This window comes from Nerophis ophidion, linkage group LG14 (assembly GCF_033978795.1).
Source record: "Nerophis ophidion isolate RoL-2023_Sa linkage group LG14, RoL_Noph_v1.0, whole genome shotgun sequence".
Taxonomy (NCBI): domain Eukaryota; kingdom Metazoa; phylum Chordata; class Actinopteri; order Syngnathiformes; family Syngnathidae; genus Nerophis; species Nerophis ophidion.
This window is the reverse complement of record NC_084624.1, coordinates 31,393,790-31,415,452: the sequence shown is the minus strand read 5'-3', so window position 1 is coordinate 31,415,452 and position 21,663 is coordinate 31,393,790. Positions and strand designations below refer to the sequence as shown.

The 21,663-nt window shown below is 36.8% G+C and overlaps 2 protein-coding genes across 6 annotated transcripts in view; both read right to left on the bottom strand.

Moving 5' to 3' along the window:
• The window catches only part of aire (autoimmune regulator), a 31,994-nt gene extending 24,709 nt beyond the window's left edge, over positions 1 to 7,285 (bottom strand). For 3 of the 5 annotated variants that reach the window (XM_061920427.1, XM_061920424.1, XM_061920426.1), the window contains exons 1-9: positions 6,960 to 7,285; positions 3,564 to 3,732; positions 3,383 to 3,478; positions 1,688 to 1,771; positions 1,476 to 1,595; positions 1,294 to 1,397; positions 1,082 to 1,203; positions 916 to 988; positions 659 to 739 (exon numbers count right to left, since the gene is read on the bottom strand). In XM_061920427.1, coding sequence (XP_061776411.1) covers positions 659 to 739; positions 916 to 988; positions 1,082 to 1,203; positions 1,294 to 1,397; positions 1,476 to 1,595; positions 1,688 to 1,771; positions 3,383 to 3,478; positions 3,564 to 3,732; positions 6,960 to 7,220 — 1,110 coding nt within the window. In that variant the 5' untranslated portion in view covers positions 7,221 to 7,285. The remainder of the gene's footprint in view (positions 1 to 658; positions 740 to 915; positions 989 to 1,081; positions 1,204 to 1,293; positions 1,398 to 1,475; positions 1,596 to 1,687; positions 1,772 to 3,382; positions 3,479 to 3,563; positions 3,733 to 6,959) is intronic. The other 2 variants (XM_061920425.1, XM_061920428.1) reach the window with 2 other exon arrangements.
• Positions 7,286 to 8,397: 1,112 nt separating this feature from the next.
• rab6bb (RAB6B, member RAS oncogene family b) overlaps positions 8,398 to 21,663 on the bottom strand; it is a 17,808-nt gene continuing 4,542 nt past the window's right edge. Inside the window, exons 2-8 of the mRNA XM_061920423.1 lie at positions 19,296 to 19,354; positions 18,996 to 19,049; positions 14,831 to 14,936; positions 14,621 to 14,732; positions 14,450 to 14,543; positions 9,603 to 9,669; positions 8,398 to 9,411 (exon numbers count right to left, since the gene is read on the bottom strand). Coding sequence (XP_061776407.1) covers positions 9,347 to 9,411; positions 9,603 to 9,669; positions 14,450 to 14,543; positions 14,621 to 14,732; positions 14,831 to 14,936; positions 18,996 to 19,049; positions 19,296 to 19,354 — 557 coding nt within the window. The 3' untranslated portion in view covers positions 8,398 to 9,346. The remainder of the gene's footprint in view (positions 9,412 to 9,602; positions 9,670 to 14,449; positions 14,544 to 14,620; positions 14,733 to 14,830; positions 14,937 to 18,995; positions 19,050 to 19,295; positions 19,355 to 21,663) is intronic.

Genomic DNA, 21,663 nt, shown 5'->3' with positions numbered 1-21,663 from the left:
TAAATGCACGCCCCCAACATAGTTGTCCAGGTGGAAATCGGTAGAAATTCGGGAGAATGGTTGCCCCTGGAGATTTTCGGGAGCGGCACTGAACTTCAGGAGTCTACCGGGAAAATTAGGAGGGTTGGCAAGCATGAATATTAGCGGTGAATCCGGTGTTACAGCGTCGGTGCCGCTGTAACACTGGCGGGCCAGCTCTAATGCTAAATTGATATTGCCTCAAGGGCCAAATTAAATTACACGGCGGGCCAGATTTGGCCCACGGGCCAGAGTTTGACACCCATGAGCTACAATGTAAATAGTCATGAAAAGAAAAAAAACGCATTGAATAAGAAGGTGTGTCCAAACTTTTGGCCTGTACTGTATATACATACACACACACACATACAGTATATATATATATATATATATATATATATATATATATATTTATTTATTTATTTTCTACCGCTTATTCCCTTTTGGGGTCGCGGGGGGCGCTGGCGCCTATCTCAGCTACAATCATATATATATATATATATATATATATATATATATATATATATATATATATATATATATATATATACAGTATATATATATATATACTGTACATTCCATACATTTCAGCCGCCAAATGTGGTCTTCATGCTTGGGTTGAGTGAGGTGCAAGGTTTACCTCTTTTAGGGAGGTGGAGGAGGACAACAGGGGGAAGAATGAGATGTCTATGGTGGAGTTGTTAGTGCTGCTCTGCTGAGGCTGCAAGGATAACGAGCAGTAATTAAAACACTGTAATGTCAACAAAATGACAGAAAATTGCCCTTCATTTCGTTTACGTTTATGCGTTTTCAATGGTAAATAAAATGCAAATAAAATTTAAAAAAAAACTTAAGTCATAAAATAACTTTTGAATACATTTTCCTTATAATACTTGCCTGCAGTGCAATCTGTGTTTTCTGTTTTTTCCCTCCTCTGCCACTGCAGCCTTCACACTGCCAAGAGCCACTGCTGGTCCAAAAGTCAACCACATACCACATTGAGAATGCACACTTATGTAATTATGATAGCATGCAACATATTTCTTTCAAGTCTGCACCTGACCTGGGTATGGCTGAGAGCGGAGGGTCCAGGCAGGTGAGGTGAAAAGCTCGAGGGCACCCATCACAACATATCAGCTCGCCACCATCTTTGCACACAGCACACTCGTCATCATTGGAGTGAGTCTGTAAACAACATGATGCAAACACAAACATAAAGCATAAACATAGAACAACAGATTCCAGCTATCAAGCAAGCTAAAACTATCTGGCTACGTTTGTCTCCCTCTGGTGGTGCAATGTTGTCATGGCAGCTTTGGACTTCAACGCTTTACATTTGTAGAGCTCTCCTCCAACTTTAATGCACTTTCTTGCAGACCCTGAGGAGCACAGTTCAATGCATATAGTGTCATTTTATTTTTTTTATTAAAAAAGGGTGCTATTTGGTGGGGACATACCATCCAAGCCAAACATTTGATGCTTGATCTGGATCTTCTCCCTGGAGGATGAATGCTTTGACAGCTCACTGTTGTGGACAGCAGCAGATGAAGAAGAGTGGGCTCCTTTTTGGACCGAGCCTGACACAAATGTGACAGTCAAAGAGAACAAATAGTGACGAGCAAATCCATTTGACATTACATGTTGAACATTTGATTTCAATGACTACTACCAGGTGTTGCCTGCTGTGGAGGCGGAGGAGCTTCACTCTTCACTAGGTACAGCTTGACTTTATCCCCTGGGGGGACCATCATGCCTGAATTTTGTTATGAGTGCATTTTTCATTGAGGTTAAAAAAAAGTGGGTGTTTTTTAAACACAAATCAAACTATTTATTATAACTGTATTTAATTATTCATAATGGCAACAGTAACAGTACAGTTCAAGGAAAAGGAGAAAAATTAAAAAAGAAATGTAAATACATTTTAGTGAATATAATTTTTTGTTTAGCTGTATGTGATTTGATTTTTACTACACACATATTTGACAACCTGGATTGTGGCATACAGTCAGGGGCGCCGAAAAGGGGGGGTAAGGGAGACAGATTCTATAGGGCCCATGATGGAGGGGGGCCCAGAGAGGCCCCTGATGATGATGAAATTATATGAAATTATGTGTTAGGGGCCCTGTAAAGATTCTTTTCATGGGGCCCAAAGTCCCTAGCGGCGCCCCTGCATACAGTAAATGCTCAAAGCAGTTGTGGCCACAAGGGGAGGTTGGGGGTGGACTTTAAAGAATGTTTAACTATTAAATGATCTAATAATAATAGTGGTACAAATTGTTTTTGTTATTGTATTTAAATATTTTTTGTTGTTTAATGTTTTGAATCCTTTTTTATTGATATTATTATTTATATCATTATTTGTAGTTTTATTTTTTGACTTTTATTATTAATATTATCATTATTTTTATCATTATTGATACTGGTTTTTTTCTAGTATTTTATTTTATAAGTATTGTATTTGTATGTCTTCCCAATTGTTTTGTAAAGTTATATACAGAGTATTTTAAATGTCATGATCCGTTGCCCGGATCATGTTTTGTTTAGTTTAGTATTTCCTTAGTTGTTTAGTTTTGTTTCATCACCTTTCTTTGTTTTCTTTGTTGCCATGGGTGCTGATTTTTCTCACCTGCCTCTGATTAGTGGTCGGACGCCAGTCGAGCCTTGCAGACGACAAGGCACGGGAGAAGCAGGAGACAACCAGCCCCCAAGCCAGTAAGAGACCACGCCCCACGTGGGCAGAGGGACAAGATCTGCTCCCGCTCACTAATCAGAGAACTATTTAATGCTGCCTCGCGCTATTCTCTGCCTAATTTCATGAAGAGTTTCAAATTACTATCTTCTTGCGCCTGTTTGGTTAGTCTTTTGCTAAGCTTTACTGTAGCTTCTTGTGCTATCCGCAAGTTTTAATTTTTTGTGTTTTTGTCCAGTTTATTTGAATAAATTATATATTTTTTTACCTGCACGCTGCTTCCTGACGTCCATCTGTATCTTGGGGAAATGACCATCGCAAAACTATAACTAAAGCTGTAATTAGGTTTTGAGTTACTCCGTCAGATTTGATTAACATTCTGTTTGATTTATGTGAATACAATTAATGGGAAAAAAGAATGGTTCTGACCTGTTCAAGTTAGTTTATGTGTGCATTGTTTACATTTTAAATAACTGGTGACTTATCCATAAAATCAAACCCTAATGATATTACAAACCAACATGAGTCCACAACTGTATTGTTTATTGTACAATCGTATTCATTAGCCCTTTAATGAATTATTACTCACCCCAAGTGCCTTCCTTTCAGTTTTCTGGCAATTTGTACAGCAGTTTTTGTGTAATCTTGCTCAAAATAACAAAAGTCCTTCATTACCTTGTTCATCATTTGCATGAGTGCGATACAGTGAGAGTTGAGAGTGTTGATCATTTCTGTCCTTGCGGCTCCTCTTTTTGCTGTGACTCCTGTTGCCTGCAACATCAATCATTCAGATACTGACAAATAAGTCCATTGAATAGAAATACAAATGTTTTATTGGTCCTTCAGTATTACGTACTAGTATTGGCGAGCAGCGATCGCAGTTTAGGGTAGCTTTCCAGGTTATAGGCCTTGTTCAAGTTCCTCCAAAAGGCCTGCATGGTGGAAGGACTTTGCTCAAGCACCCAGGAGAGAAGCGAGTACAAGGCCTTGTGGATTCCTTCTCTCCCCTCCTTCTCCAGTGTGTCCTAACAATTCAAAAAAGAGATTGACTTGCAGCAAACAATACATTTAGTTTTTTGACTGAACATTTATCAATTCTACAATCGAAAGTTATATTGTATAGATTTTCTTAAATATGACTTTGGAGGCACGACAACGTACGATACAGGAATTGTTACTTAAATCTAATTAAATGTAATGTAAGTGTCATGACCTTTCATTTAAGCTCAGACTTTGTATATTATTTTTCCTCTGCTTACCGTATTTTCCAGAACATAGGGCGCATCGGATTATAAGGCGCACTGCCGATGAATGGTCTATGTTTGATCTTTTTTTCATATATTAGGCGCAACCGATTATAGAGCGCATACAGTATATATATATATATATATATATATATATATATATATATATATATATATATATATATATATATAAATATATATATATATATATATATATATATATATATATATATACATATATATATATATATGTATATATATTCAGATATATACAGTGGGGCAAAAAAGTATTTAGTCAGCCACCGATTGTGCAAGTTCTCCCACTTAAAATGATGACAGAGGTCTGTCATTTTCATCATAGGTACACTTCAACTGTGAGAGACAGAATGTGAAATAAAAATCCACGAATTCACATTGTAAGAATTTTAAATAATTTATTTGTAAATTATTGTGGAAAATAAGTATTCGGTCAACCATTCAAAGCTCTCACTGATGGAAGGAGGTTTTGGCTCAAAATCTCACAATACATGGCCCCATTCATTCTTTCCTCAACACGGATCAATCGTCCTGTCCCCTTAGCAGAGAAACAGCCCCAAATCAAGATGTTTCCACCCCCATGCTTCAAGGTAGTTATGGTGTTCTTGGGATGCAACTCAGTATTCTTCTTCCTCCAAACACGACGAGTTGAGTTTCAAAGCTTCAACAATTAGTTTCCTCAGTTCCCAAACGTTTATTGAGTGTTGTTAAAAAGAAAAGGTGATGTAACACAGTGGTGAACATGCCCTTTTCCAACTACTTTGGCACGTGTTGCAGCCATGAAATTCTAAGTTAATTATTATTTGCAAAAAAAAAAAAAAGTTTATGAGTTTGGACATCAAATATTTTGTCTTTGTAGAGTATTCAATTGAATATGGCTTGAAAAGGTTTTGCAAATCATTGTATTCTGTTTATATTTACATCCAACACAATTTCCCAACTCATACGGAAACAGGGTTTGTATATATACATACATATACAGAATATATATTTTATATATATATATATGTATATATATATATATATATATATATATATATACACACACAAACAGTATATACATGCATACATACATACATATATACTACTCAGTGGCCTAGTGGTTAGAGTGTCCGCCCTGAGATTGGAAAGTCGTGAGTTCAAATCCCGGCTGAGTTATACCAAAGACTATAAAAATGGGACGCATTACCTCCCTTCTTGGCATTCAGCCTTAAGGGTTGGGAATTGAGGTTTAAATTACCATAAATGATTCCTGGCCGCGGCACTGCTGCTGCCCACTGCTCCCCTCACTTCTCAGGGGGTGATGAAGGGTGATGGGTCAAATGCAGAGAATAATTTCCCCACATCTAGTATGTGTGTGACAATCATTGGTACTTTAACTTTATACACCTAACGTGTATATATATATATATATATATATATATATATATATATATATATATATATATATATATATCTGTGTATGTATGGATGGATAGATGTGTTCTATGGCTATGAGTTGTTTTTTTTTCCCTTTGCCTCAGTCTGCACCCCCTCTCCAGGGCCCAGGCTAAGACCAATGTTTTACCTGTATCTCATCTTTTCTGTAAAGGGCGCTGGAAGCCGGCAGACCCATCAGCGATCCCGTTCTGTCACCCTGTAATGTTTGTCTGATCTTGAATGAGATTGTGCTGAAAATTTAAATTTTCCTGAAGGAACTCTCCTGACGGAATAAATAAAGTACTATCTATCTATCTAGATAGATGGATGGATGGATAGATAAATAGTACTTTTATTGATTCCCTCAGGGAGTTTCGTCAGGAACATTTAAATTCCAGCAGCAGTGTACAGAATTGACATCGAATTTCAAAAGTAAATAACGGGGGTTTAAATGGAAGAAGAAGAAAAACAGAAAATATTACAATAAGAATAAAAATAAAAAAGCAACATAAGAATAAAAATATAACAGTAAAAATAACAATACAACAAGAAAAACTAGGCAGCAGTGACCATGATATGAAAAAATGTGCCTTTTACATCAGAAATGATTAAATAAATCAACTAAGTATGTATTGAGTTACATGTAAATGTTGCTACTATGTACGTTCATGATATGGTTTCTCTCATTTCAGAAAGAAACAAGCCAGCATTAGCGACTTCGTACAAAGGAAAGTGTGCACATCAAAGCAAGCGGCTGCATTGACTGACGCTATCCTGAATATGTTGCTAACTGATATGAGGCGGTTATCAATGGTGGAGGATGACGGTTTCAGAAAAATGATTTACGTCCTAAACCCTGGTTACACTCTTCCCTCAAGGACCCATTTTACGAAACTAATGGAGAGGAAGTATGAGCAGACATTTCAAGCTGTTTAAACTGACATTAAAGCTACCCAGAGCAAAATTGTTCTGACCACTGATGTGTGGACAAGTGTAGCCACGGAAGCCTACCTCGGCAATACATGCCACTACATTGGAGAGAAATGGAACATGAAGTCAATCTGCCTTACGACCATGCCACTAGAGGAAAGACATTCAGCATCCAACATTGCAGAATGGTTGGAATAGGTAGTAGGCAGGTTTGAAATTCTCCTATGGAAAATTATTGATATTGTGCACTTTATAAAAAAAAAAAACATTTTTCTAAAACTTGCCTTGTTATTGTTAAGTTTGGCAAGTCGAAAGGACATGGTGCCAGTATATGTTGTTTTTTTTAAAAATAAAGTATTGGAAAGGAGAGAAATATAGTTTGTCTTTTTTATCCGATTATTAATCGATTAATCAAAGTAATAATCGACAGATTAATCGATTATCAAATTAATCATTAGTTGCAGCCCTAATATATATATATACACACATATATATATATATATATACATCCATATAGATGTATATATATATATAAATGTATATATATATATATATATATATATATGTATTTGTGTGTGTGTGGCAGTAAATTGTAGATGAGGTGTACGTTACGTGTGTCTCACCTTCAGCAGTTGCTCACTGATGATGTTTTTATCAGCCAGGCCGTGAACCAGAGGGAAGGTGTCATCCACGGCCATGGCGATGTCCGTACGAAGGCCCTTTAAAAGCGAGCCCAGCTTTGTGTCCTTCAGGGCCTCCACTGTGGACATGATCCACTCAAAGGGACGTGTCAAACAAAGTGAGGCTTCTGAAGAGCACCAGCGGTCTTTAACATGGAGGAAGGTGTGGCCTCCAGGCGAGAAAAGGTAAGCAAAAATGAGCATTAATTTAAACAAATCAACTCGTTTGTGACATTGCAGCACTGATATAAACCGCCGAGCCACACTGAGACCCTGAAGGGGGATCAAGTAACATGGCGTCTATCCAGGGGAATACCTTACATCACACTGTCAGTTTATTGCTCTTGGAAGGTTCTTTCCAGCTCACCACCTCCTCAGCATGATTGATGGAAAAACAAAGCTTATGAAAGAATCACAAGCTGGAAAAAACACAGACTATTTTTCATCACAGTTTATAGCATTAACATTTTTTTTAAAATGTATGTAAATAAATTAAACTGCTTATCACAAGATAAAATTAAATACAATTTAAACAAGATTAACTATAAACAAACAGATATAATACATTATAATGATGAATAAAACAAATACATTAAATACAATACAATGGAATACAGCCAATCAAATACAAAATAGATTAAAATAACATGAAAAAAGCCCTGCCATCCAGTTGACCAAATGTCCAAAGTCAACTGACCTAAAGGCTCCAGCTTACCTACAAGATAAATGGCAGAAAAGTGATAAATAAATGGATGAAAAAAATAAGATAAAACAAAAAAAATCTTTAGGAAAATGCAAATTTACTTTTTAAACCTCTGCTGCAAAATTACAGTGGGCAAGCACGCTCTCTTGCGGCTAGAAGTAACACACAAGGCTGCACTAACAATACACTTTATTAAAGTATTCGATTGAATTAGATTTAAGTTTTGGATTTGATTCAATATATTACAAAAATTGTCAGGATTATAAAAATTTAAATAAAAAAATGCTGATTTCATATATTAAATTTAATTTACTAGAATTGATCTCAACTCTGTACACTGCTGCTGGAATTTGAATGTTCCTGAAGGAATCAATAAAGTACTATCTATCTATCTATCTATCTATCTATCTATCTATCCATCTATATATCTATCTATCTATCTTATAATTTAGCTTGTATCATTCCATACTATTTGGACAACATATTGGTAGAGAAAATATTTTTAAATATTTGATTAAAAATAGTGGTACATTCTTTTGTCGATGTAGAATATATGTCAAATACAGTATATTTCTACCTAAAAAACATATGCCTTTTCAGCTTGAAAAATATATTCAACCTGTAATGTCCTGACTGTGTAAGAAAGCATGTTGGCGCAATGTCAGTGTTGACAGTAAGTGAGTAAAGCCCTTTAATCAGTCATTTATTAATCATGAAACATTATTACATTATTCATACGGGTGAACAAGGACCACTTGTACAGAGAGGACGTTCACAACATACATATTACATTATTATGTACAGTGTTGCAGTGCATTACAGTGGATCGTTATATGCACGTGTACATCCGGGAAGGCGGGACAGGGAAGAAAGAGGAGGGAATAGGTAAGGGACTTTTTCAGTGTGCATTATTATTATTATCATTATTATCATTATTGTTATCGATATCGCCATTATTATGTTCAAAGCACAGTACAATTTGTTTCTATAAAAGTTCACCCCATAGAGAGAGAGAGAGAGTGCCACGTGTTCACAGCTACCGTCGTGTGGGCCTACAGGAAGTGGTGTGGGAACTATGCTATCAAGAGAGAAGATGCTAGAAAACATTCGAAGAGAAGTCATGTGCCGCCCAGAGTGCGAGGATCCCTAGAAGGCCAGGCAAAGGGTTAATAGGTTTTAAAAAAGAAAAGAATAAAGATCAGCGTGCATGCGTGTTGCAAACATTCAAACCTATTCCGCCATTTTTGAAAAATGGCTGACCCACATTCCTCCAACTACGTCTCCTTTTATGCTTAGGCATCATTTTTGGTGCTTTCCCTTTTATATATAAAAAAATACAAAACATAACAGCTAAAAGAAACTCCCTTTCTCGTTTAGTGTGTGTTCCTTTTCTGCATTGTTTTTTTTCTTCTTGTTTCCGCCCCCTCCTATTTTTGTCCTTCGCTCTCTTACATATTGACAAAGTATACAATATTTTACAACTGAACAGCTGATTGATAGTTTGAACGTTTGATTTGTCCAATCAGATACATCCTATGTTCCAATTAACCGGAAGCTAACCAGTAGTAGCTAAGCAACACAACAAGCGTTATGGTGTGAAGGGGAGCTGACCAATCACAGCTCTGTATTAACATGAGCACCCGCCCTCGGGAACGCTCGGCTCCGCTGGTTTGTCCAGCTTGATGTCAATCACTGAGGAGGCTCCGGTTAAGGAAGTGATGTGTAATTCTTCAAATATCCACTAGATGGTCCTGTGGCCTTGCACTTACCTGGTGATCTTCATTAATGATGGCAACTACAGTTAGCCAAAAAAACACTCCAGAGATTAAAAATACAACAAGCCAACATTCCTCTCTCATCAAAATTAGTGACATTAAGGATACTGCCTTCAGGATTTGCGTCGTCCAAGCTCTCCATCCCGGGAAGAGCTGCTGCAACCCGACGAAACAGCTTGGCACAGAAACATAAATGAGAATGAAAAACACAGTGAAAGCAAATTGTTTGTGTTACGCTGCTCAACATGTAAACATTAATTTAATAGGAGCCCAAATGAATAAATAACAAATTGTAATGTTTGTTTCCAATATGCCAAATGTACTACTGGTATGTCTCAAACAAGCTAAATGAGTCCTTAAGGCAGTGTTTTTCAACCTTTTTTGAGCCAAGGCACATTTTTGGCGTTGAAAAAACGCAGAGGCACATCACCAGCAGAAATCACTAAAAAACGAAACTCAGTTGACAGTAAAAAGTCGCAATTTTTGGATATGACTTTTAATCATAACCAAGCATGCATGACTATAGGTCTTGTCTCAAAGTAGGTGTACTGTCACCACCTGTCATACCACAATGTGATTTATTTGGACTTTTTTGCTGTTTTCCTGTGTGTAGTGTTTTAGTTCATGTCTTGTGCTCCTATTTTGGTGGCTTTTTCTCTTTTTTTGATATTTTCCTGTAGCAGTTTCATGTCTTCCTTTGAGCGATATTTCCCACCTATACTTTGTTTTAGCAATCAAGAATATTTCAATAGTTTTTAATCCTTCTTTGTGGTGACATTGTTGATTGTCATGTCATGTTCGGATGTACTTTGTGAACGCCGTCTCTGCTCCGCAGTATATCTTTGCTGTCATCCAGCATTCTGTTTTTGTTCACTTTGTAACCAGTTCAGTTTTAGTTCCGTTCTGCATAGCTTCAATACCTTTTATTAGGGGCACTCACCTTTTGTTTATTTTTGGTTCAAGCATTAGACACCTTTTTACCTGAACACTGCCTCCCGCTGTTTCCGACATCTACAAAACAATTAGCTACCTGCTGCCACCTACTGATATGGAAGAGTATTACACGGTTACTCTGCCGATCTTCAGACAGCACCAACACTCAACAACAACACATCATTTGCAAACTTCCTTTACCCAAATAGGTGAAATTAGATAATCTACCACGGCACACCAGGCTGTATCTCACGACACACTAGTGTGCCGCGGTACAGTGGTTGAAAAACACTGCCTTAAGGGCTTCGTGGTGCATGCTGGGGCTTATCAGTCATTTTGATAACAATGTTACAAAATATCACCAAGAGTGAAAATCCAAATACTCTCATTTTATAGTACAATATACTCTAGTACAGTAATGGAATACAACAGAATGAATATTTTGACGTTTGTGTATGTTTTTACCTGGCAATAAAGACTACGAATCGACATGTTTTGCTCGAGGGCTCCTTGATTGTAAAGATGTGTAATTAGCATCCTTTTGAACACAGACATGGCTGCGTAGAAACAATATTGTAATACTGCTATTTAAAAATGGCTACACATTCGTACAATCGGACCTTGATTTACGAACCCCTCTATGTGAGCGCTTTTCAGTTTACGAACTTTTAGATCAAGCCAAATATACCTCCCTGCGCATAACATTGTCTATGTGTACGAACGCTTCATTCATTTATTGTGTCCCACTGGCAGCCATTTTGTGCTTGCTTGTAATAAGGTGATTGATAAAGTCGGCTTCCTGCCACAGCAAGTTCTTTGAATGTGATTAGAATAGACGTTTCCGGCAAAAGATGCTAAAGTGGACTTATTTTCCCGACAGAGTAGAAAACTACCTCTCGTTCAGCGTCGCAACCTTCAAGGGCCTCCTCCCCTATTGTTGGATCCCTTTTCTCTTTGTCTGCTCCTCAAAGACTTTGCTGACGTTAATCAGTATTACAATCAGCTTTATGTACTGTAAGTCATTTTTTCTTTTTATATGTTTTTTTGTTATTGTAGCAATGTGGTTGATAAAGGTAAAGATTTTTGTGATTTCTGATAGTTTGTGAGACCACCAAAGAGACTTCTGTAAGTGTGCGTGTGTTGGCAGTAGGCCTGCTACTAACAACTATTTTGATAGTCGATTAAGCATCGACTATCATCACGATTAGTCGACTAGTCGGATTATAAAGCGTCCACCTATTTAATGGCTCTAATTTTTCATCGACTTTTAAATGCAGCTTAAGATATTTCAGGCATATACTTACTATCACCAAAGATGACTAATTAATTCCTAAATATTTATTTATCAAGCATGTGATTTTTCCGTTTATAGTCGGAAATCTGTCTTTTTTATCTCTGTAAAAATATAAACAAATATTTTCCATTTTTCTTCATTTTTTACGACCTACAATGTGTGTTAAAATCTTGATCCGTCTCTTTGCCATACCTGCCAACAACTACAGTTTTCCCGTAATGAGTATGGTTTTTGATAATCCAGTGGTAAAATTTACGTTTTTTTCAATGAAAATTATTAACTTAAAAATCAAAGCGATGTAGCGAAGAAACTCCACGGGCAGGGGACAAAATGTCTGGGAAACATCAATGATGATTGGTTGGTTTACATATTAAAAAATCTATGATTGGTTGGTTGGTTTATTATGATGAGTCACGATTGGTTGGGATTATTGCAAAACATTAGGGACAGGCCAATTAGAGGCAAGATAGGGCGGGTCATTGAACCAGGAAGGGAAATCAGAACAGACGCGCGCATCCCAAATGACGACAAGAGAAAAGGAAATATTCAAGCGGGCAATTTATATATTTTTTTAAAAATAGTGGAAGATGGCAGAGGGATTTTTTTCTTTAGATTTTTCTTTTAGTGATGTAGACGACATCCAAGAAACCTCAATGCGTCCACTTGGCCACATTTGGAGAAATGTATGAGTCTGGATAAAACTATGCCCAAATCAAAACTGCTCTCGACATGGAAGACACATTTCAGAACACACATGATTGTGGCAGATATGTGATGACTTTTGCTATAGTATAGTAAGTATAAATGCTACATTTCATTTTCATTGGTGTTTTAGAACAAGACAGTCGCTGAAATGTTGTTCATTATTTCTACTATTTATATTTTGACATTGAATAGTTAAATAATTTTCAAACATAAACAACATGACTGCAAGAAATGTGTTGTTTCATGCTATTAATCACAAATGGCTATTCAGATAAAGGAAGTTAGCTAATGCCCCCTTTGTCCCTGGACCTGGCTGGGGACCTGCGGCTCCCAGACACCGGCTTATTTTCAGTCTTTTTCAAAGTACATGCCTGATTTATACTGTAAATGTTAAAAAAATTAAATGACTGATACAATGTTGTCCATTAGAAAGAAAGGAAAGGCAAAGTGCTGAAAAAAACTATTAACCTTGTGTGTGTATATAGAAAAAAAACATTAAACAGCAACAATAAAAAGAAAACAACAAAACACAAAATCTAAGCATTTTGTGATGATGTAGTTAAAAAGTTGCACACTGGTATTTTGACTATTGATTACCTGATGGCAGTTTGAGCACTCTAATAGACTCAATGTATAGAATAGTATCTTTGATTAATTCCTAACATGTTTGCTATCTACCATATTGTATGTTTAATCTTACGATACCGCAGCATTGGGGCCTAATTTCTATGTGCATGTGCGCGCATTATTAGCATTTGGTATTGTGCCTTTTTTTTATTGCATGGCAAATTGGCGCTGCTTTAAAGGCCTACTGAAACCCACTACTACCCACCACGCAGTCTGATAGTTTATATATCAATGATGAAATATTAACATTGCAACACATGCCAATACGGCCTTTTTAGTTTACTAAATTTCAATTTTAAATTTCCCGGGAGTTTTTTTTTTTAAAACGTCGCGTAATGATGACGTGTACGCTTGACGTCACGGGCTGTTAGGAATATGAGCGCTGCGCACACACACAGCTAAAAGTCGTCTGCTTGAACGGCATAATTACACAGTATTTTGAAGATCTGTGTTGCTGAATCTTTTGCAATTTGTTCAATTAATATTGGAGAAGTCAAAGTAGAAAGACGGAGTTGGGAAGCTTTAGCCTTTAGCCACACAAACACACGGTGATTCCTTGTTTAAAATTCACGGAGGTGAAACTTTACTATGGATCAGAGCGGACATGGATCCCAACCGAATGTCAACCAGCGGGTTTCGGTGAGAAAATTGTGGTTAAAAAGTCGCTTCTTACCGGAGATAAGCTGAGCTTGTGCCGCCCATACAGCTGCCGTCGACTTCCCTGAGACACTGCACGTCAACACCCGGCCGTGGACTTACACTTCCGACTATCAGGTACTGTTAAACTCACTAAAACACTAGCAACAAAATAGAAAGATAAGGGATTTCCCAGAATTATCCTAGTAGATTTCTCTAAAAACATATGAATCCGTCTCAATGCAATCACATATTTTTTTTTACTTTTTTTTTTATAGTCCGTCGCTATCAATATCCTTAAACACAAATCTTTTATCCTCGCTCAAATTAATGGGGAAATTGTCGTTTTCTCGGTCCGAATAGCTGTTTTTGTTGGAGGCTCCCATTAAAATCAATGTGAATATGTGAGGAGCCATCAACATGTGACGTCATCATCTGCGACTTCCGGTAGAGGCAGGGCTTTTCTCCAGTTGCGAAATTTATCGTGGATGTTCTCTACTAAATCCTTTCAGCAAAAATATGGCAATATCGCGAAAGTATCAAGTATGACACACAGAATGGACCTGCTATCCCCGTTTAAATAAGAAAATCTCATTTCAGTAGGCCTTTAAAAGTACTTGAATAAATATACACAAAGTTTAGCTGTAAATGGAGGTTCCATTGTGTATTAAGTCACGTAAATAGTATTAATAACATATTCCCTGTGTTTTTTAATTGAGCGGATCACTTTGGTGGTGCTGTGAAAAGGTTCAGTAATCACCTGTTTGACATTGCAGCCGGTCTTGGCACTGGTCTCGATGAACATGACGTTGAGCTCTTTGGCTCGCTGCTCGCCCTCCTCGATAGTGATTTGCCTGCGGAAGAACAGTGGATTCTAAGAACCCTGCAAATCAAATTTAAACAGTGAATCTCCACTGTCTAATAACGTCACCTCTTCTCCTCCAGGTCCGTCTTGTTCCCCACAAGCATGATGATGACATCGCTTCCTCTCTCCGTCCTGACATCATCAATCCATTTACAAGTCTGCTGGAATGAGTTGACGTCTGCGAAGGCACGTGCACCGGAACACTTTTATGATCTTTTAGTTCATGCTGACATACAGTCGATACAGTCACGAACACCACATAAACAAGCTGCCCACTTGTAATGTCGTAGACCACCACGGCCACTGTGGAGTCTCGTATGTAGCTGGGGATGAGGCTCCTGAAGCGCTCTTGTCCCGCTGTATCCCACAGCTGCAGCCTTACCTACAGATGTGAACATTGATAATTACACTGTGCGGATAAATGCATATAATTCTTTCGTTTCTTTTTTTTTTTTCTTTTCTTAGTTTATTTTGAACATGACATACATACATTATAAATCAGGTAATTTCATCATTTCGCAATACACAATACATCATGTCCGAAAAGGAGTAGGAAGAAGCAAAGCCTATTATAAGAATAAAGTGAGCAGCAATTAAATCCAATCACGGATTAGTCAAAAATGAGGGCAAACTAGGGTGCTTGTGCCATTATCCTCCCCCATTTGCAAGTAACTGTGTTGAAATACTTCCCTCTAGAGCAGAACCATGTGACTTATCCTAGCTCAGTTATTGTCAAACTGTGGTACGCATACCATAGTGGTACACGGGTTCCATCTAATGGTGCGCCAAATAATCACTTGATTAAAGTACAGTGTTTTATTTTCTTACCTTCAAACTAGGGCTGGGCGATATATCGATATACCCGATTTATCGCGGGTTTGTCTCTGTGCAATATAGAAAATGGCTATATCGTGATATTTGAGTATAGATTCTCACGCAGTTGCTTTTAGGTCCGGGCATCACACTATAGACTCTTCTCACTCGTTCTTGTTCCTCCTCACAGAGACTTAAAACAAGCGCACCTTCCTACATACGTCATATACTGTTGCGTCATACGCCCTCGCTGAGCAGAGAGGTAGCAGCATGGTAATATATGCTGTGATTCTAGCGGAGTGGTGCGAGTGGTAATACGAGAGAAAGAAGGTGCTAATCTGTTAACAAATGAAGGAAGAATTAATTTCTAAGAAAAACAGCACGGGGTCCATCGTCTGGTAGTAGTTTGGCTTCAAGCGGGAAGATGTGGAACAAGTATGCGGCAAAAGCGTTGTTACAAAAAGTAGCACCTACTGCTAATTTGTAGCATCATTTGAAAAGTCACCCGCTAGAGAATGAAGAGTGCTTGAAACTCTGAAAGTCAACATCTCTGTTAGGTGCCACACCCACAAAATGCCGAAGCAACCATCTCCAGATCAACACCATATGAAAAAATTTGTCAACAACAGAAGGAGATAACGTCCGCAGTAACCTACCACAAAGCAAAGGACAAAAAACATTTGATTTCATATTATGCAGCTCATTTTTATTTGACGGTTATTGAAATATCTTGAGTGACATCATGCACAAAAGTGCACTTTATTTGTTTTAAACTATTGTAGTGGCATTGTTTACAAAAAGTGCATTTTAATTTAGTGTTTTTTTGATATGTCATCTTAGTGACCTCATGCACAAAAGTGCACTAATAGCTTGTTTTAAAATGTCTCTGACTATCTTGCACTTTCTGTTTTGAAATTACATGAATGTTTGTGCAACTGCTTAATAACTGTTTAATAATTACAGAATTGGTAAATTGACTTAGTTGTGATTTCCCTCTCTGCATGTAAGTTTAAAATGAGCATACAGTGGGGAAAAAAAGTATTTCGTCAGGCACCGATTGTGCAAGTTCTCCCACTTAAAATCATGACAGAGGTCTGTAATTTTCATCATAGGTACACTTCAACTGTGAGAGACAATGTGAAAAAAAAATCCAGGAATTCACATTGTAGGAATTTTTCTTTTCTTTCTTTTCATTTTTTAGTTTATTTCTAACATGAATATTTACAACACAATACAATACAGACAATACAATATTGCCTCACATTTCATCATGCCCGAAAAGGAGTAGGAAGAAGCAAAGCTTATTTAATCCTACCCCTTTCCCACTTCAGAGCGCCCACAAATACATACATACATCTTCTGACCCTCTTTACAGCCAAATATCAAAATGACAACCGTGAATAAGCAATACAACAGTTCTGTAACATGCAATTAACTAATCCAGTCATTACCAACATACTGAGATAAAGAATATCTTATTTTCAATAAGGTTGAAAGTGTTTCTCATAATTCTTTTTCTTTGTACTTTGTAAGCACTATTAATTTGAACAGCCTCTTAAACGGGATCATATCAGTACAATGTTTATCTTCTTTACTTAATCCATTCCATAATTTAATTCCACATACTAATATGCTAAAGGTTTTAAGTGTTGTACGTGCATACAAATGTTTTAAATTAGATTTTCCTCTAAGGTTATATTTCTCCTCTTTAGTTGAGAAGAATTGTTGTACATTCTTTAAATACATTTTTTGTAAATTATGGTGGAAAACAAGTATTTGGTCACTTCCAACAAGGAAGATCTCTGGCTCTCACAGACCTGTAACTTCTTCTTTAAGAAGCTCTTCTGTCCTCCACTCGTTACCTGTATTAATGGAACCTGTTTGAACTCGTTATCTATATAAAAGACACCTGTCCACAGCCTCAAACAGTCAGACTACAAACTCCACTATGGCCAAGACCAAAGAGCTGTCGAAGGACACCAGGAAAATAATTGTAGACCTGCACCAGACTGGGAAGAGTGAATCTACAATAGGCAAGCAGTTTGGTGTGAAAAAATCAACTGTGGGAGAAATTATCAGAAAATGGAAGACATACAAGACCACTGGTAATCTCCCTCGATCTGGGGCTCTACGCAAGATCTCATCCCGTGGGGTCAAAATGATAATGATAATGGTGAGCAAAAATCCCAGAACCACACGGGGGGACCTGGTGAATGACCTGCAGAGAGCTGGGACCAAAGTAACAAAGGGTACCATTAGTAAAACACTACGCCGACAGGGAATCAAATTCTGCAGTGCCAGACGTGTCCCCCTGCTTAAGCCAGTGCTTGTCCGAAGTTTGCCCGAGAGCACATGGATGATAGAGCAGAGGATTGGGAGAATGTCATGTGGTCAGATGAAACCAAAATAGAACTTTTGGGTATAAACTCAACTCATCCTGTTTGGAGGAAGAAGAATACTGAGTTGCATCCCAAGAACACCATAACTACTGTGAAGCATGGGGGTAGAAACATCATGCTTTGGGGCTATTTTTCTGCTAAGGGGACAGGACGACTGATCCGTGTTAAGGAAACAATGAATGGGGCCATGTATCGTAAGATTTTGTGCCAAAACCTTCCATCAGTGAGAGCTTTGAAGGTGAAACGTGGCTGGGTCTTCCAGCATGACAATGATCCCAAACACACCGCCCGGGCAACGAAGGAGTGGCTTCGTAAGAAGCATTTGAAAGTCCTGGAGTGGCCTAGCCAGTTTCCAGACCTCAACCCCATAGAAAATATGTGGAGGGAGTTGAAAGTCTGTGTTGCTCGGCGACAGCCCCAAAACATCACTGTTCTCGAGAAGATCTGCATAGAGGAATGGGCCAAAATACCAGCTACTGTGTGTGCAAACCTGGTAAAGACCTATAATAATCGTTTGAACTCTGTTATTGCCAACAAAGGTTATATTACAAAGTATTGAGTTGATTTTTTGTTATTGACTAAATACTTATTTTCCACCATAATTTACAAATAAATTCTTTAAAATTCCTACAAAGTGAATTCCTGGCAAAAATATCGAGATATATATTGTGTATCGTGACATGGCTTCAAATATCAAGCTATTAATAAAAGGCCGTATCGCCCAGCCCTACTTCAAACACAGTGTAACTGCTTGAACTGTATGTAATGTTACTGTGGCCAAAAAATGTCAATATACTTAGAATAGAATAGAATAGAATAGAAAGTACTTTATTGATCCCTGGGGGAAATTCAGCACCACAGTTTGCTCACAATAAACAATAATAATAATAAATAATATATAATATATTTAACTTGCTAAATGAAACCTCCCGTTTGTTCTTAATGAATATGTAGGCCTACTACACTAATGTATTTTAATCTTGGACATTATACTGAACTTGGAGAACCAAGTGATTTTTGAGGAGCTGGTAGGTGAAAATAGTTTAAGAACTGCTGTCCTAGCCAATCAGCCAAAAGAGACCATAAGGATAATGGAAGAATTACACAATTAAAGACTAATTAAACAAGTTGTTTATCATTTTTTATCAATACATTATTTATTGAAATTATAGAGGAAAAACACTCCAAGCTAAAATATTGAATTTACAAATAAAAGCTACTTTTCTTACCGTTCGGTCCTCCAGGTACATGGTCTTTGATAGGAAGTCAATACCAATGGTGGCCTAAAGAGAAAAAACGACTTAAGATAAACGACTGAACAATGAATTGGAGCTAACATGGTAAATCTGCTTTCTTTTAGGCTTCATCAGCCAGGCAAGGAATAGATAAAAAAAAGCATGTTGTTATTGTCTATTGACAATAACAACAATAACAATTGCAGCACAATAACATGGAAAGGATTAGAATAAAATGGTGATGTTTTTTTGCAACATGAACCACATAATATTCATTTGTCATTAATACCTCACCTGGTAAGTGTTGTCAAAACTGTCATACATGAATCTGGTGATGAGAGACGTTTTTCCCACTGCAATAAAACATTGAAGTTACTGTTAGTTTCCAATATTAGGCTTAGGAGATGTGACAATTGGTATAAAAAAAAAAAAATACTGTATATTATCAGGGCCAAAAAATTATCAGGGCCAAACTGATAAGGATCATTAAATATACAGCATTTTCCTATTGATATTGCTAGGTTATTCTTAATGTCCATTATTTGGGGACAATATTATAATTAAATTCTGACCTTTTCCTCATAACTCATGAAATTCTGACATTTTCCCTGCTTACCCTAATATTTCTTTTTTTTTGGAGGGGGTGGAGGGACGGGTTATATTACAACTACGTTGACTTTGCAGCCTTTTTCTGATCAATATTGCAAGTTCATTCATTGGAAATTCATTCTCATAAAATAAAGTTTTTGTACTAATAGCTGTATTTTCTCATAATATATATATATATATTTTTTAAATATAATTATAACATTGTGTTTACTACAACCTAATTCTCATAAAACTAGGTTATTTTTAGGGGGTTCGTATTACGATTTTATAAACTTTGTCTGCTAAAAATATTATTTTCTTGTACAATTATGATCTTTTTTATATAATGGTAAGATCATTTTTGTATTGTATTACAACAAAATGCTCATAAAGTTAGGATTTAATTTGAAAGGGGGGTTGATTTCATGACTACAACCTTTTTCTGTTAACTATTGCAACTTCATCTTGTAAAATATGTTTTATTCTGATAACATCACACATTTTTTATGATATGACATTTTTGTATGTAATTGCATTATAATTGTGTTAGTATTACAACCTAATGCTCATATAATCAGGATTTATGACTACAACCCTTTAGTTTTGTCAATATAGCAAGTCAATTTGCATAAAACTAATACTTTTACTCAGTTATAATTATGTTTTATATAATTGGAAAACTAATTAAATAAAAACAATTCAGAATTGGTGACTTTTTTGTCTCCTAATAGCAGGGGTGCTTGTTAGGTCGATCACGAGCTACCCGACAATCGTGGAGGATGTGTAGGTCGAATGCCAGCCAGGCATTAAAATAAAATAGACCTAGAAATTAGCTATCATTAATCTTCAATATGGCGTCACTTTCTCCACTTGATTGACATTCACAGCATCCGACAATCTTGTGAAATGACGCTGGCTGCTGCGAGCTCAGAATGAATTAAAAAGATACATACATATGCTTACACACTCACGGTACATACATCCACACGCACATTCACTGTACAAACATACATATACACATTCTGTACATATACAAGCACATATGCATACATACACTCAAACATATAATCATGTTTCATCAAACATATATTAACGTTGATCCCCTAGGGGACATTGGGTTAAACTGACAAAGCTTAACCTATTGTTACTATAACAATCTACAAGGTTAACAGTTCACTTCTCTTTCTTCCCCTCCATTTATCTGCTTTTTTTGTAATTTAAGTTATCATTACATATATGTATTTTTGCATTTGAAATAATTGTATTGTTGATAATAGAGGTATTTATTGTTATTATTCATTATCAATAGTGCTAATTATATTGTTATTTTTATTGCTCTATATGTAGTGTAATGATGTTCATTGTCATTTCTGGGTTATTAATATTTATTTCACTAACTGCTTCTCTGCTATCACTTTTCATATCATATTTGTATATTTTGTATTATATATTTCTTGATGTTATTCTGTTGTTGTTGTTGTTGTTATTCTCTCTCTGTCTTATTCCCCTCTTGTCCCCGCAATTTCCCCTCTGTATTATTTTTTCTTTTCTTCTTTCTATCCCCTCCTGCTACGGTTCGGCTGCGCCAAAAATTATTATAAATGCATGTAATAAAGTAAAATACAAATAAGGCAACAAGAGACGTATCCCACACTTCTCTTTTGCAAAGTAAATCTGTCGAGAAGATATGGGCATCTACATCAACAATATGATTTGCCTGAGTGGCTGGCCAGGACAAAACTAAGAAAGAATTAATTAAAAACAACCGACAGGAACGTGAGAAGCACTTTTTATTTCAACAGACTCACTCGCTGTACCTGCTGTCAAAACTGTAAAGGCCAACCGCACAGTTCCGGTCTTTACAATAAAAGTGCTCCTCTATCCTGCATACGCTAACAAAATAGGGGGCTCAGAAAACTACTGTCCACAAGCTGGCAAGCTACAGAGTTAGCCTTCAATGTATTTCTTGCTGGAAGCTTGACAAATAAGAAGCTAAAAACATACCACTTTGAAGTGGACGTATCATGCAAAAAACACTTTTTTTACATATTGAATGTAATATGTAATATTATGT